The sequence below is a fragment of the Pseudophryne corroboree genome, chromosome 10 (genome assembly GCF_028390025.1).
Source record: "Pseudophryne corroboree isolate aPseCor3 chromosome 10, aPseCor3.hap2, whole genome shotgun sequence".
In the NCBI taxonomy this organism is placed as follows: Eukaryota; Metazoa; Chordata; class Amphibia; order Anura; family Myobatrachidae; genus Pseudophryne; species Pseudophryne corroboree.
Window position 1 is genome coordinate 309,231,039 of NC_086453.1, and position 15,550 is coordinate 309,246,588.

Consider the following 15,550-nt stretch of genomic DNA (forward strand, 5'->3'; position numbering starts at 1 on the left):
TTTTTTTTACGGCTGGAAGTGGAAATTTGTTGCGCTAAATGGTGAGTTCAGGGCTCTCAAGGGGATATGTAGCTCTGTTCTTTTACTAGAATTACACAACAATTCATGTTCTGTAGCTAGATCATATGCAGCCAGAACGATTGTCATTTAAATACCTATGTGTCAAATATTGATCGTCATTTGTCAAATCATGGAGAATTCCATATTTGTTTATCATTAATGCTATAGTCCAGAGGTTTCCTGACTTAGTTCCGGGTTGTTTTTTTTAATACATGAAGAAATCCCATATTAATGCGCGTTCACGTTATAGCTGCATGTGTGAAGGGGTATAACAGTCTAGGTTTTAAGGATATACATGGCTCAGCACAGATGGTTAAGTCAAGTTGACTGAGGTACTAATTAAGTCACCTGTGGCCAAACATGGATATACTTAAAACCTGGACTGTTCGATAGCCTTGAGGACCATGTTTGTGAACCTCTACTATAGCCACATAATACATAAGGGACATGAACATATGTGAAGTATCTTTATATGTTACATTATTTCTCTAGCATCCATAAGGGATATTGGAGAAACTAGTACGATGGGTATAGACGGGGTCCAAAAGGGCCAGTGCACTTTAAATTTCTTCAACTGGGTGTGCTGGCTCCTCCCCTCTATGCCCCCTCCCAAAGGCAGTTTAGAAAAAAGTTCCCTCAGGAGGGGATGCAACAGCATATCCGCGCCATCGGAGCTGGGGGGGGGGGGGGGGGTAGTCACCGGCCTTACGAGATGCAGAGCCGCTTCCCCACTGAGGGGTTGTTTGTTCAGCGGGGCACTGAAGGTGACATCGGTGGCACACACCGGGGGCCCTGCTAGGGGGGGTCCACCGATTCAAAGTGCGGCTGACCACGGGCGCGGTGTATGGGACCCCTCCCTGGGGAGTGCCGCTAGGATACCCCGTGTGTAAACTGGCACAAATCTGCTTGAATGGCACACGTATGATATTTTAAGCTGTTTAGGAGACTTTGCCAGTATAAATAATATGTACAGCTCCGGCGCCATTGGAGGGGGCGAAGCTTCCTCAGTGCGGGACTTGGGCCGTTTTGGCGCCTTCCTCTGCTTACAGCAGCCATCTACAGCACACACTCAGCGCTTCCTTCCTCACAGACACGCTGGAAACTGGTACAGGGTGTAGCTAATGGGGAGAGACGCTTGTGTACACTATTCTGAGCCTAATTAGGACTGCATTTTGTTAGTGTTCTCTGTGATTTACAGAGCTGACAGTTTCACTGGGGCTGTGCAGCTCAGGATGTGCTGGTATCCCCTCTCTGTGTCTCCTCTCACATACAGTAGGGCAGGCTTGCATTATAATTGTCTGTGTGTATGTTGTTGTACTTACTGTGAAATATGGGTAAGCACAAACTGTGCTGTGTATGTCACACCAGATTCCATTATCTAATGACTCTGTTTCCTGTGAACAATGTAGTCAATCTTCACAAATTAGTGAAGAGTCTTGGTGAGGGGGTCCAGAGCCCCCCTGGTTAGGGTCTCTTAAGACTATGTGTCAGATATGTCATCCCAGCTCACTGCTAATGTGCAGAAGACTCGGCTACTGCAACAGCTGTTGCAGATTTAGCTGCTAGGGCTGATGCACAGTCCCCCCTCTCTCATGCAGGTCCACAGAGGCGTGGTTTACCTGCACTACTAACTGATACAGATGATGATCTACAAGATGATGGGGATGACCTGAATCCCGTTAGTGGGGATACCGATTCTGCTCAGGGTATTGTACCCCTCATTCTGGCTATAAGGGATGTGTTAAAGCTCCCCCTAGAGGACGCTGCTTCTTCTGTTTTTCTTTGTACAAAACAAGCCCAATGTCACTTTCCCTGATTCTCCAGAGTTAGTTAACTTATTCAAACAGGCCTGGAAAAATCCAGACAAAAAATTCCAAGTGTCCAAAAAGTTTTTGCGCACTTTCCCATTTGCTCCTGAAGGGGGACCGTCTGTCCAGTCCTTTCGGTCTCACAGATTTCGATCGAAGGCCAGAGGTGCCCCCAATGCAGCTAGAGGCACCAGAGGTAAGTCCATGAAACCTGCAAGTACCAGTTCTCAGGAACAGTCCACCCGTTCTGCTTCCACTAAGGCCTCAGCGTGACGGTGCCCACCCACCCCGAGGGGACCTCGAGGTGGGAGCCCGACTGCGTCACTTCAGCCGCGTCTGGGAAGCCTCCTGCCAGGATGCCTGGGTCAGAGAGCTCGTTTCTCAGTGCTACAAGCTGGAGTACGACAGTACACCCCCCCCTTCCCCCAACGATTTTTCAAATCAAGCCCACCAGCTTTGGAGGATATGCAAGTTACGTTGCAACAGGCTGTCTGAAAGTTGGTCCAGTCCCACGTCATTGTTCCAGTACCACTACCGCAACGCTGCAAGGGGTTTCACTCAAACCTGTTTGTGGTGCCGATGCCGGACGGTACGGTCAGACCCATTCTGAATCTGAAATCTTGAATCCTTATTTGAGGGTTTTCAAATTCAAGATGGAATCCGTGCAAGCAGTGATTGCAGTCATGGAAGTACAGGAATTTATGGTCTTCTTGGATATCAAGGATGCATATCTCTATATTCCAATTTGGCCGCCTCATCAGACGTACCTGCATTTGCCCTCCCGGACAATAATTTTCAATTCCAGTCACTACCTTTCGGCCTGTCCACAGCCCCGAGGGTATTCACAAAGGTGATGGCGGAGATGATGTTCCAACTCCGGGTCCAGGGGGTCAGTGTGGTCCCTTATGTGGACAATCTTCTGATAAAGGCACGATCCAGGGAGCTTTTGTTGCTCCATATCGACCACACCATCCATCTTCTTTCGAACTATGGGTAGATCCTCAACTTGCAGAAGTCCCACCTGGAGCCAACTCAGAGGCTCCTGTTCCTGGGGATGTTGCTGGATACTGTGGCCCAGAAGGTGTTTCTACCAGAGGACAAGGCAAAAACACTTCAGGAGATGGTCCGCACGGTGCTCCGGCCTACTCGAGTGTCCATCCATCTTTGCATAAGATTGTTGGGAAAGATGGTTGCCTCATACGAGGCAATCCAGTATGGGAGGTTTCATGCCAGAATGTTTCAGTTGGATCTCCTGAGCAAGTGGTCCGGATCGCATCTCCAGATGCACCAGATGATTCAGCTGTCACCTCAGGCCAGGATTTCCCTCCTGTGGTAGCTACAGTCCTCCAATTTCCTGGAGGGCAGGAGTTTTGTGATTCAGGATTGGACCCTCCTCACTCATGCGAGTCTGAGAGAATGGGTAGCTGTCCCCCAAGGGGCGCAGTTCCAGGGCAGGTGGTCAGCCCACGAAAGCCTCTTTCCAATCAACATTCTGGAAATCGGGCGATATGCAATGCTCTACTTCAAGCCTCTCCTCTACTCAGGGATCACTTGATCCAAGTACAGATGGACAACGCCACGGCGGTAGCATATATCAATCGACAAGGAGGGACAAAAAGCAGAGCCTGCATGCGAGAGGTGTCAAAGATACTCCTCTGGGCAGAAAGAAATGCAAGAGCCATGTTAGCAATCTTCATTCCGGACCAGGAACCCTCAGGCGAGGGCAGTTGACGCACTGGCGTCGCCTTGGCCGTACCGGCTGGTCTACCTGTTTCCTCCGATCCCATTCCAAAGAGTGCTAAAGCGAATCAGGAATCAAGGTGTCCAGGCAATTCTAATTTCCCCAGATTGGCCTCTGAGGGCGTGGTATGCGGATCTTCTGGACCTGTCCGTCGAAGACCCTTGGCCTCTACCACAAAGAAGAGATTTTCTTCAACAAGGACCGTTCGTCTACCCGGACTTACAGCGACTTCGTTTGACGGCATGGAGGTTGAGCGGAGCATCCTAGCTCATGAGGGCCTTTCCAAGAAGGTTATTGTAACCATGGTTCAGGCAAGGAAACCTGTGACGTCAAAACACTATCATCATATCTGTAGGAGATATGTTCTTGGTGCGAGGAGAGCACGTATCCGCCTGCATTATTTCACTTTGTACGTTTCCTACGTTTCCTGCAGGCTGGTTTGGATAAGGGCTTACGAATGGGTATCCGTAAGGTCCAGATTTCAGCTCTCTCAATTTTCTTTCAGAAGAAATTGGCAGTGTTGCCAGAAGTTCAGACCTTCTTGCAAGGGGTACTTCACATACAAGCTTCACAATACAGTAAATGCGAACGCCTCTGCCTGTCAATCAGGCAGAGGCGTTCGCGGGGCGGGAGTGGGGTAGCAGTGCTCCGTTTCCAAGGCGGAGCTTTGCAGGGGCAGAGGCAGGGAAACAGGGAAGGTGGCTTCTGAACGGGGTGTGTGGCATGGGTGTGATCGGTGCAGCTGTGTGATGTCACTTGCAGCAGCTCCGATCAAAAAGATGGCAGCAGCCCTCCTGCCGTCGCAGCCAGGCTGCGCCGGCAGGAAGCTTCCCTACTTTTTGCGACCGCGCACTAATTGTGGTGTGATCGCAATTAGTGCGGGTTGCAGAGTGGGGGCGGCGGTTAGCATGCTGGGTGGCCTTGCCCTGTGATGGGCGGCCACCAGCATGCAAGCCAAAGAATTGCACATTCTGCTAAAATGCTGAATTTGCAATCCTTACTGAATAGGGTCCTGTATTCCTATGCAAGCATGAAAAAGAAAACTAGATATGTAAGGACCAGACAAAAGGCAAAAATGTCATTATTATCTACTAAATAGTCTCTTCTAAACAGGACATGGTGTAAACACGAATGGTTCAGTGAGACATTTGTAATAACAGTTCTACACTCCTCCACTTTTATAGAGTATCTCCCCCATTACCATATAAAACTGTGGTTTTTACCATTGAATCATTTAAGAGTTTGTTCCATTACCAGTCCCCCCAGTGTGTCAGAGCAGCGGTGTTAGCTGTGTCTCTCATCAAGCACAGCTCACATACATGACCTCACAGGTCTCCCACCTGCATCTCAGTGAGCAGAGTGGAAATTCTCTTAGAGATGCAGAAGTAAAGCATACAGATGTGCCCTCTCGCCAAATAACCCCTCTCGCTGCGCCAGGACTCATGTGTGTCGGCTGCACTGAGCATCTTAGTTGCATAAATAAAACAACTGACAGCGACAAAACTACAGTACATTGCTAGATTGTACTGATCAATTTGATGTATAACATCTGTACATCTGTGTGCGTCTGAGTCTGAATCTGTGTAAGAAGCGCTCCGATGCAGCAGCTGGGGCCCATTTCCATTGTGCTTCATCTGTGACTCTGGACATGTGTAAAACCAATTCCTGTGAGGGTAAAGCCACAGGCCAGAGTCACTGGTGCCCTGTAAGTCACTTTTCAAAGCATCTGATCCAACTAAGATGCAAAATCTAAAGGAATGTAGGGTACACTACTTCTCTTGCAGCGTCGCGCTGGGTGTCTCGTGCCACATGGCATACATCCATCCCGTAAGTGAGGACACATCTGTATGTATTCCAGGAAGGCGTCACGTCATGGACTGTGGTAGCAGCTCCAGATACATTATTCAGTACATAGTGCAAGTTATATGGCTCAGATTCGATATAGCAATTTTCTCATTACACCCAACATTTCTGCCTTTTACTAATGCAGATAAAATACAGTGGGTCAGATGTGTTAACCTGGGGAAGGCATAGGGAAGTGATAAACCAGTGATAAATGAATGCAAGGTGATAAACACACCAGCCATTCAGCTCCCATATGTAAATTAACAGTTAGTAGCTGATTGGCTGGTGCATTATCACCTTGCACTTAACACTGCTTTTTCACTGGTTTATCACTTCCTTATGCCTTCTACAGGTTAATACATATGCCCCAGTATTTTATCTGCATTAGTAAAAGGCAGACAGTTCAGATTTCCATGTGTGGTTTTGGTGCAGATTCTCAGTACTTTCAACATTATGTTAAAAGCAACGGAAAAAAATACAAAGGCTAAAAGGAGCGGGGGAATACTGGTATGAGTCATTAGGTCAACCACACTTAGGTCAACAGTCATTAGGTCGACCACTATTGGTCGACATGGTCATTAGGTCGACATGGAAAAAGGTCGACCTGAGGGATTTTGAAACTTTTTTTGGTGTAATTTTTTTCGTAAAGTGACGGGGAACCCCAGTTAGTGCTCCTTGTCCCCTTGCATGGCTCACGTTCGTGTAAGGTGCCTTGCTGCGCTCAGCACACATTACTATTCCCAATCATAGTCCACGTGGATCGTAAAGTATGAAAAAGTTCAACATTGTTTACAAAAATGTGAAAAATGCATGTCGATCTTTTTCCATGTCAACCTAGTACATGTCGACCTAATGCATGTCAACCAATAGTGGTCGACCTAATGACTGTCGACCAAAGTGTGGTGGACCTAATGACTGTATCCCAGGAATACATGGGTATAGAGGTTGCAATGGCTGTAGTAGATGCAATGTAAGATAAAGAGAAGCTCAGCAATGACCCCAAAATCTGATTTATATTATATATTTATATATATATATATTATATTTTATATATACGATAATGTCAGCCCGGCACTCTGTTGTAAATCCCGAAATTGCCCTGGTGCCCTCAGTGTAGAATTCCAATAGCTTTCAAGAAAGGCTGCGGCACTCAAGGTCTTAAGAAAAATCAAGTGTATTTGAAATATCAGAAAAACTCCATCGACGTTTCGGGGACTCTAACCCCTTTGTCAAGATGTGAACCAGTGTGTTTTATATATATATATATATATAATATATATTGGGGCTCTCAATGCTAATGTAAGTGACAGATTGCGCTGATGTGTCAGTAAGCAGCTTATTAGCTGCACTTTACACATTGCGTCACTGCAAGCTCTGTTATAGTATTTATATGCCCATTTTCTCAATTTTCTTTTTTTCTTTTTCAATTGTTTAAGATGATCGTGTCAAGAAAATGCCTTTGTCTCCTAACGCAGAGGCAGACGACCATTCTACAGTTACTAATTACTTAGATAAGTAAGTACAGCATTTGTGTGCTATGTTGTTCCTGTGGGTATACCAGAAGCCTACCTGTATATACTGTATGTATTGGGTCTGATTCTGAATTGTATGGAAATCTTTGCTTTATAACTTATGGCAATGAACTCCTATTTGATGATCTCTGTCCTATTCTGTCTTAGACGTAGCTGGATCTGTTGGTGTAGCTTGTGTTCTGTACGATTGTGAGCTATGCGAATGGGGCAGGGAAGCCGGCTTCTGGCAGTTCTCTAGCACCTATCATGGGCTGGTGCACCTGTCAGTACTAATGTACTGTACTGATGAAGGAAAGACAGGGGGCGGAGTGGCTTGCTGCCGCACGGATCCTAGCATTAGCCCTATGAAAACTGTAATTAGCATAATGTGGTAATCGGGCTCCTGCGACATCACGCACACACAGCCACTTTGCGTCCAACTTGGAATCACTCCCATTGTGTATAAATGCAGTAGCTGCTGGAGGGGAGGTAAATAGTGTTACTTTCATCAGTGTGAGCAAAGGAACATTGGCAAATCATTACAAGTAACTAATATTTCTCTGTACAGTGAGACACGTTTATACATTTGATCTTTTCTCTGCATACTAAAATGAATGAGTACAGATAGGCACGGTTCTATACCCACAGGGCTATACGACAGCGCCCCTCCAGCTGCTGTGAACTACTCGTCCCAGCATCCCCTCCCAGCTGGAGGGCCGCATGATGAATACCCTTGCTCTACCAGTTATTGTAAATACCCTCAGCCGCACAGTGCCCTTATTGGGCAAACTATGATTATACTGTAACATGAGAGAAGTGCATGTTAACTAGAGAGCATGGGGGAAGGGGGGTTAAGCTAGGCACTGGGTTTGCCACAGATGTGGATCAGTGGATCAACAATATTATGGCCTGCAGTCATTAGGTCGACACCAAAAGTTCGACATGTGTTAGATCAACACATGAAAGGTTGATCGTGTTTAAGGTCTAACGGTCAACATGACAATGGCATCCCGAACAAGGACACTATCCTGGCATCAAAATACCAATGCCGAACAGGATGCCGCATCACAATACTGACAGCCGACATCCCGAACATCCTGACAGCAGAACGCACTGGCGTCCTGCCCCGGCGGAGGTTCAGTTTAGGGTGAAAAAGGGGGGTTAGGTTTAGAGGGAAGCACAGGGAAGGTTAGTGTTAGGGACCGGGGAGGGAGGGTTAGGGTTAGGCATCAAACGGGGATGGTTAGGTTTAGTTCAATACTTTTTTATTAGTTTTCTGTTTTACATTAAACACATTACAAAAAAAAAACAACAGCACAACCCACAGTAGATCCCCAGCCCAGGGAATACGCAGATTCCCATGTCCATTAGGGACCAATTATCATAGTTATCATAGGAAACCGGTGCAGGCTTAAATTCCGAAACATAGGTTGTAAGTTAGAATCAATATCGCATGCTAACAAGGCGCGTATAGATCAATGAAAGCTGTACACAGATATCTATGGCAGCACATCATAAATTTGAGCTCATTTCAGAGCTAAAGCAATGGCACGGGAACGGGAATGGCTGACTGCGGGCGCAGGGGACAACACAAAGAAAAAGAGGCAGTGTACCCGATGCAGATCAAAAGTCACACACCCACTCTAATCCCCCGCAGCATATCTAGACACTCCGGGTCCCAGAAAGCGGGGACTCAAGTTATCGACCCCACAGGTCCTGATATTTTTTCTCCGCTTTTCTAGCTAGGTATACATATTTCTCGTGAGAGGCCGTCTCATTTACAAGGGAGACCCAGGATCGCAGTGTGGGTGCATCCTTGGCTAGCCAAAGCCTGGCGATACACACCTTGGCCAGGCCACACAGATTAATGACATATCGTTTGGCAGGGGGGTCCAGGGCATCCTCCTCCACAGCAGATAACACACATGTCGTCGGGGAGCATACAGACGAGGGAATACCCGTTGACACCAGGGCGTCAGTAACACCCGACCAGAATACGGCTATCTTGGGACACAGCCAGAGAATGTGCCAAAAGTCAGCATCCAGACTATCGCACTTAGGACATCCAGAGGAGTGGGTACCCCCTATATGTCGCAAGCGCACTGGCATCATATATACTCTGTGTATTATAAACCGTTGAATTTGCTGATATCTAGTGGTGGTAGTGGATAATCGTGGAGAACATAAAGCACCCTCCCAGATCTCATCAGAGATGGCACCCAAGTCAGACTCTCACTTGCTCCTGAGAATGGACAACGGGTCAGAATAGTGAGAGCGAAGCATGCTTGCATAAATGTTGGACACCAGATGTCCGCTTCCCAGGGACCGCAGGAGAGACTTGACCGGTGAGTCGGCAATCATTGGAGGAGTTTCGGGAAATTGTGCGTTAAGCGCATGTCTCAGCTGCAGGTAGCGGTAGAAATGAGAAGAGGGTACACTGTAATCCTGTTGAAGCTGCAGGAAGGACCTCCGTATACCATCGTTATATAAGTGGCCCAGGGACGTCACACCCCACCTCCCCCACACCGCCCCAGTCCGCAGCGAAGCCAATTCTGGGAAGCCGAGGGCATTGTCCAGAGGAGTATCCGGGTCAATACCCTGGCCTAACAGGATAACATGCACCTGTTTCCATATGAGGACGGCCTGTCTTATTATAGGGATCTTGGACAAAGTTAGGGTTCCCACAAAGAAGCATCTGTAATGGAGAGCCGGCAGGGTATATCTGGAAAAGCAATTGGGAGTGCAAAGTGAGAGCATCCGGGGCATTCACCCACTCCCATATATGTGCCAACTGCGCGGCATAGTAGTAAAATCGAAATATAGGGAGAGCTAAGCCTCCCAACACTTTCGGCCTGGACAGAACGTCGAGTCTCAGCCTTGCTCTCCTGCTGGCCCATATTAAAGAAGAAAGCAAACTGTCAATCTGTCGAAATGTCTTCAAGTTAATATATATAGGGGATTGCTGGAGAACATAAAGGAGTTTGGGCAAGTATACCATCTTTACCAAATTGACCCTGCCAGTAACAGTCAGGGGCAGAGACCCCCAAACCCTAACCTTCGAGCGGAGATACCCCATCAGCGGCATGACATTAAGGGAAACATAGGTACAAGGGTTATTCGATACCCATACCCCCAGGTATTTGAAGGAGTCTACCCATTTAAGGGGGGTTTGAATCACCGGGGCCTCCGAAACCGGGCCTCTAAGTGGAGTAATGGTGGATTTATCCCAGTTAATTTTGAGCCCGGAGAAACGTCCATAGTCAGTTATCAAGTCAAGAAGTTTAGGTAAGGAGGAAACAGAATCGTCCGCAAAGAGCAACAGGTCATCAGCGTATAACGCTATCCTGTCTTCCCTTGCGCCAACCCTAATACCCACAATATATTGAGTTGCCCTAATCAAACATGCCAGTGGCTCAATAGCGATAGCAAACAGAGTCGGGGACAGAGGGCAGCCCTGCCTCGTTCCCCTGGATAGGGGGAAGGAGTCCGAAACAAACCCGTTCACCGAGACTCTGGCCATGGGCTGAAAATATAACAATTTAACATAATTGATAAAGTTGGGGCCCACACCAAACCTACTCATAGCCTCCCAGAGGAAGGCCCACTCCACCGAATCAAAGGCCTTTGCGGCATCTAAGGAGGCTATAACGGCAGAGCAGTCCTCCTCCCGAGAAGCCTGAAAATGAGTAAACAGGCGCCTCAAATTCACAGCAGTGGACTTGCCAGGCATGAAGCCCGTTTGGTCAGGGTGAATAATTTGGGAGACAACCCGGCCAAGTCTGGAAGCCAGAACCTTGGCCAGGATTTTAATATCCGTGGGCAACAGGGAAATAGGACGGTAGGATTCAACCCTCCTGGGGTCTTTATCCGGCTTGGGAATCACTATAATCAAAGCCTCCACCATAGACGGGGGAAGCGCACTTTGGGCAAGAATTTCACTGAACAACTCAAGCAACTGAGGGGCAAAGAATTTTATATATTTCTTATACAGTTCTGACGGGATGCCATCAATGCCAGGGGCCTTACCATCGGGGGAGGCAGAGATCGCAGTCTCAATCTCCTCCACCGACAAAGGAGCATCTAGAAGGGCCCTGGCCTCACTGGAGATCGAGGGCAAGTGGACCCCATCCAAGTAGTCACATAGCTCTAGTGGGGAACAGGTCAACTGAGAACTATATAATGCCTGATAGTATGAGACAAATTCCGCCACGATCTGGGGGGTGCGGTCCAGCACCGACCCAGCTGAATCCAAAATCTCCACTACAGTATGAGAGGAACGGTCACCCCTTGCAAGATTGGCCAAATAAGAACCTGGTCTATCCCCCGTAGCATACTGGACATGCGAGGAGAAGAGAAGTCTGTGCTGGGTTTTCCCCCACAGATAATCGTTCCATTCACCCTGCGCATGAAGCCACAGCAGCTTAGAAGCATCCATGCCATCCCGCACATACGTCACTTCTGAAGCGGCCACCCGAGCCTCCAATTCAGACTCGAGGATTTAAGACTCCCCACCCGTTTGATCAATGTTCCTCTCAAGAAAGCCTTGAAAGTGTCCCACAGCAGAGACACATCCGTGGTGTCATCATGCATAACAAAAAATTCTGACCAGCTAGCCTCCAAATCGGATCCCTCACCCATATGCGTCAGCCAAAAGGGATTAAATTTCCACACTGCTTGGCCTCGCTGACAGTTTAAGTCGATATGTAACGATATAGGGGAGTGATCCGAGATACCCCTAGTCTCATACTTGACATTCTGAACTTTGGGCAACAGCTCCCGGGACAGAAGAGCCAAATCTATCCTAGAGAAGGAAGAGTGAGAGCGTGAAAAACATGAGTATTGCCTCAAATCGGTATTCTTCAATCTCCAGGGGTCGATCAGACCCAACTCCGACACAGTGTCTGCAAACGGGGGAATGCCTGGGCTGCGGGTTGGAGGACACCCTTGGCAACCTATCCAGCTCGTGATTTAAAACGTTGTTAAAGTCCCCCATACAGATAACTGGTATGTCAGGGGAAGCAGCTATAAAGGCAGACGCCTTTTTAAGGACATCATGCGAATATGGAGGGGGTACATACACAGCCAGCAATAACAAGGGGACGGAGTTAATTCTGCACTTGAGAAATACATATCTACCCCATTGATCCGTTTGCACAGAATCAAGCACAAAGGGAACAGATTTCCTAATTAGGATCGACACTCCCCGGGACGCTGCAGTATGCATAGAATGGTAAGCCCATCCCACCCATGGTTTTTTAAAGGAACATAATCTTAGTACCCAGCAGGTGGGTTTCCATCAAGCAAATTATATCCGACGCATAAGATTTAATCTGTCGAAGGATCAAGGAGTGCTTAACCTTGTCATTGATCCCCCGCACATTCCACGACAGAAACTTAACCGACGCCATAACAGGGCATTGTTGTGATTTTGCATAGCACCCGCGGCCAGCCACCGCCAGTGAATATCAAAGAGGATACGCCTGCAGATAGCTGCAACATAGACATAGCAGAAATAAGCACATTGCACAGCAAAAAATAAAAACACCTCAATATTAACAATCTAAAATAACCCCCATCCCCACCCCGTATACCACCTAAAACTAGCAGCATACCTGATTCCCTAACAACAAAACACCCTAAGTACTAACAATCCCAACTAAGGCAGAGAGCCCGGTAACATACTCCGCCAGTACCAACTAAGGTCAAATTCCTATATCCACTAAGGGGGCCAAGAATTTAATGACCATAAGACAGGAGAATCCCCCAGCTAAACTCAAAACAAAACCAATCCCCCCCTAGACCATTACCCCCACCCCAACTGAGTAACCGTTTACCCCTTAAAGACTATATGGCAGAGCAAACACCAAGATCATAAGGCCCAAAATCAGCGTAAAGACAACATCTACCAATCACCCGTCTCCACAGAGCTACCCCCTCCCAATAAAGGCCCATAAGGGCCGCAGATAGCCCCTCCGTAAATCAGATAGCAGCACATCCCAAACAGTAGCATATTGACTTAGCTGAGAAATCAGAGACAGGAGTGCAATCAGCAGCCATCGCTCCCCTAATTGAAAAGCGTCCATCCAGCCAAACTGACATCTTGCAGGGAATCATAAGGAACATAACCACAAACAACTATACATCCCTCCCAAGGCAATATAACAATAACATATCAAGCATAAATGAAGCAGTATACTTGCAAGTAGGGAAATCAAACACATAAGTTCAATCAGCAGCTAGCGCCCGCCGTGCCGGAAAGCGTCCGTCCAGCCACATTGATGCTTCACGAGGGGTCGTGAAGAATTTTGTTTCCCCATCCGAGACCACCCGCAGTTTAGATGGAAAGAGCATGGCATAGGGGATATTCAATTCTCGCAGCCTGCGTTTCACAGGGACAAACTGAGCTCTATCCTTCTGGACATCGACAGCAAAATCCGGAAAGACTGAAACTGGGGAACCGTTCCACGTAAGGGGACCCTTGGTGCGGGCCAGTCTCAGAATCACGTCTCTATCCCGGTAATGGAGGAGTTTGGCAATAAACGTACGGGGAGGTGCCCCTGGAGGTAATGGGCGCATCGGGACCCTATGGGCGCGTTCCACTGCGAAGTGTGAAGTGAACTCCTCCGCTCCAAATGCATCCAACAGCCAACGTTCAAGAAATTTTTCAGGGGAGGCACCCTCTTCTTTCTCCGGGAGTCCGACGAGATGGACATTATTTCGCCGCAATCTCCCCTCCATATCCGTCATCTTTCTATGTACATCCATCATCTGAGACTCCAGAGCAGAAGTGCGTCTACCGAGAGGCGTAACCGTGTCTTCCAGCGTGGAGGTGCGCGTCTCAACCTCACCGACCCTCTCTCGCACGCGCTGAAGGTCTTGGTGTATAATGGATAAGTCCGCCTGGACCTGACCGATCCTGTCGGCCAAGCGGGCTTCACTGGCCGTGACCGCATCCAGCACCTTTTGCAGAGCAGCATCGGTGGCATCCGCAGATGAGGAGCCAGCCGACGGAGAAGGCGGCGCCGAGGTCGACTGCATCTCCCCACCCTGTTGGGACCTCGTCGGCGGATTTCTGACATACTTCTCCAACTTCGCCGCGGCAGACTGATGCGGTTTGACCATTATAACCGAGCGGGCGGCAGGAGGCAAGAAGTATATTAAATAGTATATCAAGAACTGTCCAGGGACGGCCAATGAATAACTGAATGTAGTATATCAGAATTATCCAGTCGCTGCTTGCGGGTAAGTATAGTATACCAAAACTGATCTGTGACCGTGTATAATACCGGGAGCCTCTGTTAGCACAGAATAAATAATTGCAGCAGGATATAGAAATCTTTCCTCCCCTCCCAGCATATGGGGCACAATAAGCTGAAATGAAGTGTGTGCTAGGAAGCTGAGGTTGACCAGCGTATCACAAGATCTGCAAGGGTTAACAGCAAACTGCTCCCTATCCTAATGGAGCAGAGCTCAGCAAGGCAGCAGTAGTATGGGTAGGTCACAGGCACTTATAGAATCCAGCCGAGCCGTGCACCTCCTGCCCAGCGGCAGAACACAGTGCAGGAGCCGGAGGGTACGGGCTGGGGCCGCCGGAGCGAGCAGGGAGAGCGGCAGCGGGTCACGTGGTGATGCAGCGGCTGGGGGAGCGCTCGCAGACCGGAGCACGACAGGAGAGGCGCCCGCCACAGCGTCCCCAGCAACAACAGAGGGGAAGCCGCGGACCTGGTGAGCAGCGCTCAGGACGGGAGCCGGGTGCAGGGCTTGGTGCGGGCAGCAGGATGGCGGCGTCCCACGTGTAGTAGCAGGCCCGGGGCCCCCGCACACTATAAGCTCTCTACTGCAGCGGATAGCTGGCTGACGGGTCTCAAAGCGGCACAGGGGTACCCCCACACTATAATGCAGGTATTGGGGCGGACTGCAGGCCGAGGGGGGGACACAGGATGTTGGTGCAGGATATAATAGCTGGAGAGACACACAGCCTGTGTGCTACTCCATGTCCGTCGAAGCCACGCCCCATCGGGAGGGTTAGGTTTAGGCAGCGGGGAAAGGAGGGTTTGGCAGCGGGGAAGGGAGGGCTAGGCACCAAGGAGGGATGGTTAGGGTTAGGTACCAAGCAGGGACGGTTAGGGTTAAGCACCAAGCAGGAACGGTTAGGGTTAGGTACCAAGCAGGGAGGGTAAGGGTTAGGTACCAAGGAGGGAGGGTAAGGGTTAAGCACTAAGCAGGGATGGATACGGTTAGGCACCAAGCAGGGACGGTTAGGGTTAGGCATCAAGCAGGGACGGTTAGGGTTAGGCACCAAGCAGGGACGGTTAGGGTTAAGCACCAAGCAGGGACGGTTAGGGTTAAGCACCAAGCAGGGACGGTTAGGGTTAGGTACCAAGCAGGGAAGGTTAGGGTTAGGCACCAAGCAGGGACGGTTAGGGTTAAGCACCAAGCAGGGACGGTTAGGGTTAGGCACCAAACAGGGACGGTTAGGGTTAGGCACCAAGCAGGGACATTTAGGGTTAGGCACCAAGCAGGGACGGTTAGGGTTAGGCACCAAGCAGGGACGGTTAGGGTTAGGCACCAAGCAGGAACGGTTA

At 48.9% G+C, this 15,550-nt stretch overlaps 1 protein-coding gene across 4 annotated transcripts in view; it reads left to right on the plus strand.

Annotated features, from left to right (window-relative positions):
- CEP104 (centrosomal protein 104) overlaps positions 1 to 15,550 on the plus strand; it is a 232,639-nt gene that overhangs the window by 150,314 nt on the left and 66,775 nt on the right. For all 4 annotated transcript variants that reach the window (XM_063943460.1, XM_063943461.1, XM_063943462.1 and 1 more), the window contains exon 17: positions 6,891 to 6,969. In XM_063943460.1, the coding sequence (XP_063799530.1) occupies positions 6,891 to 6,969 (79 nt within the window). The remainder of the gene's footprint in view (positions 1 to 6,890; positions 6,970 to 15,550) is intronic.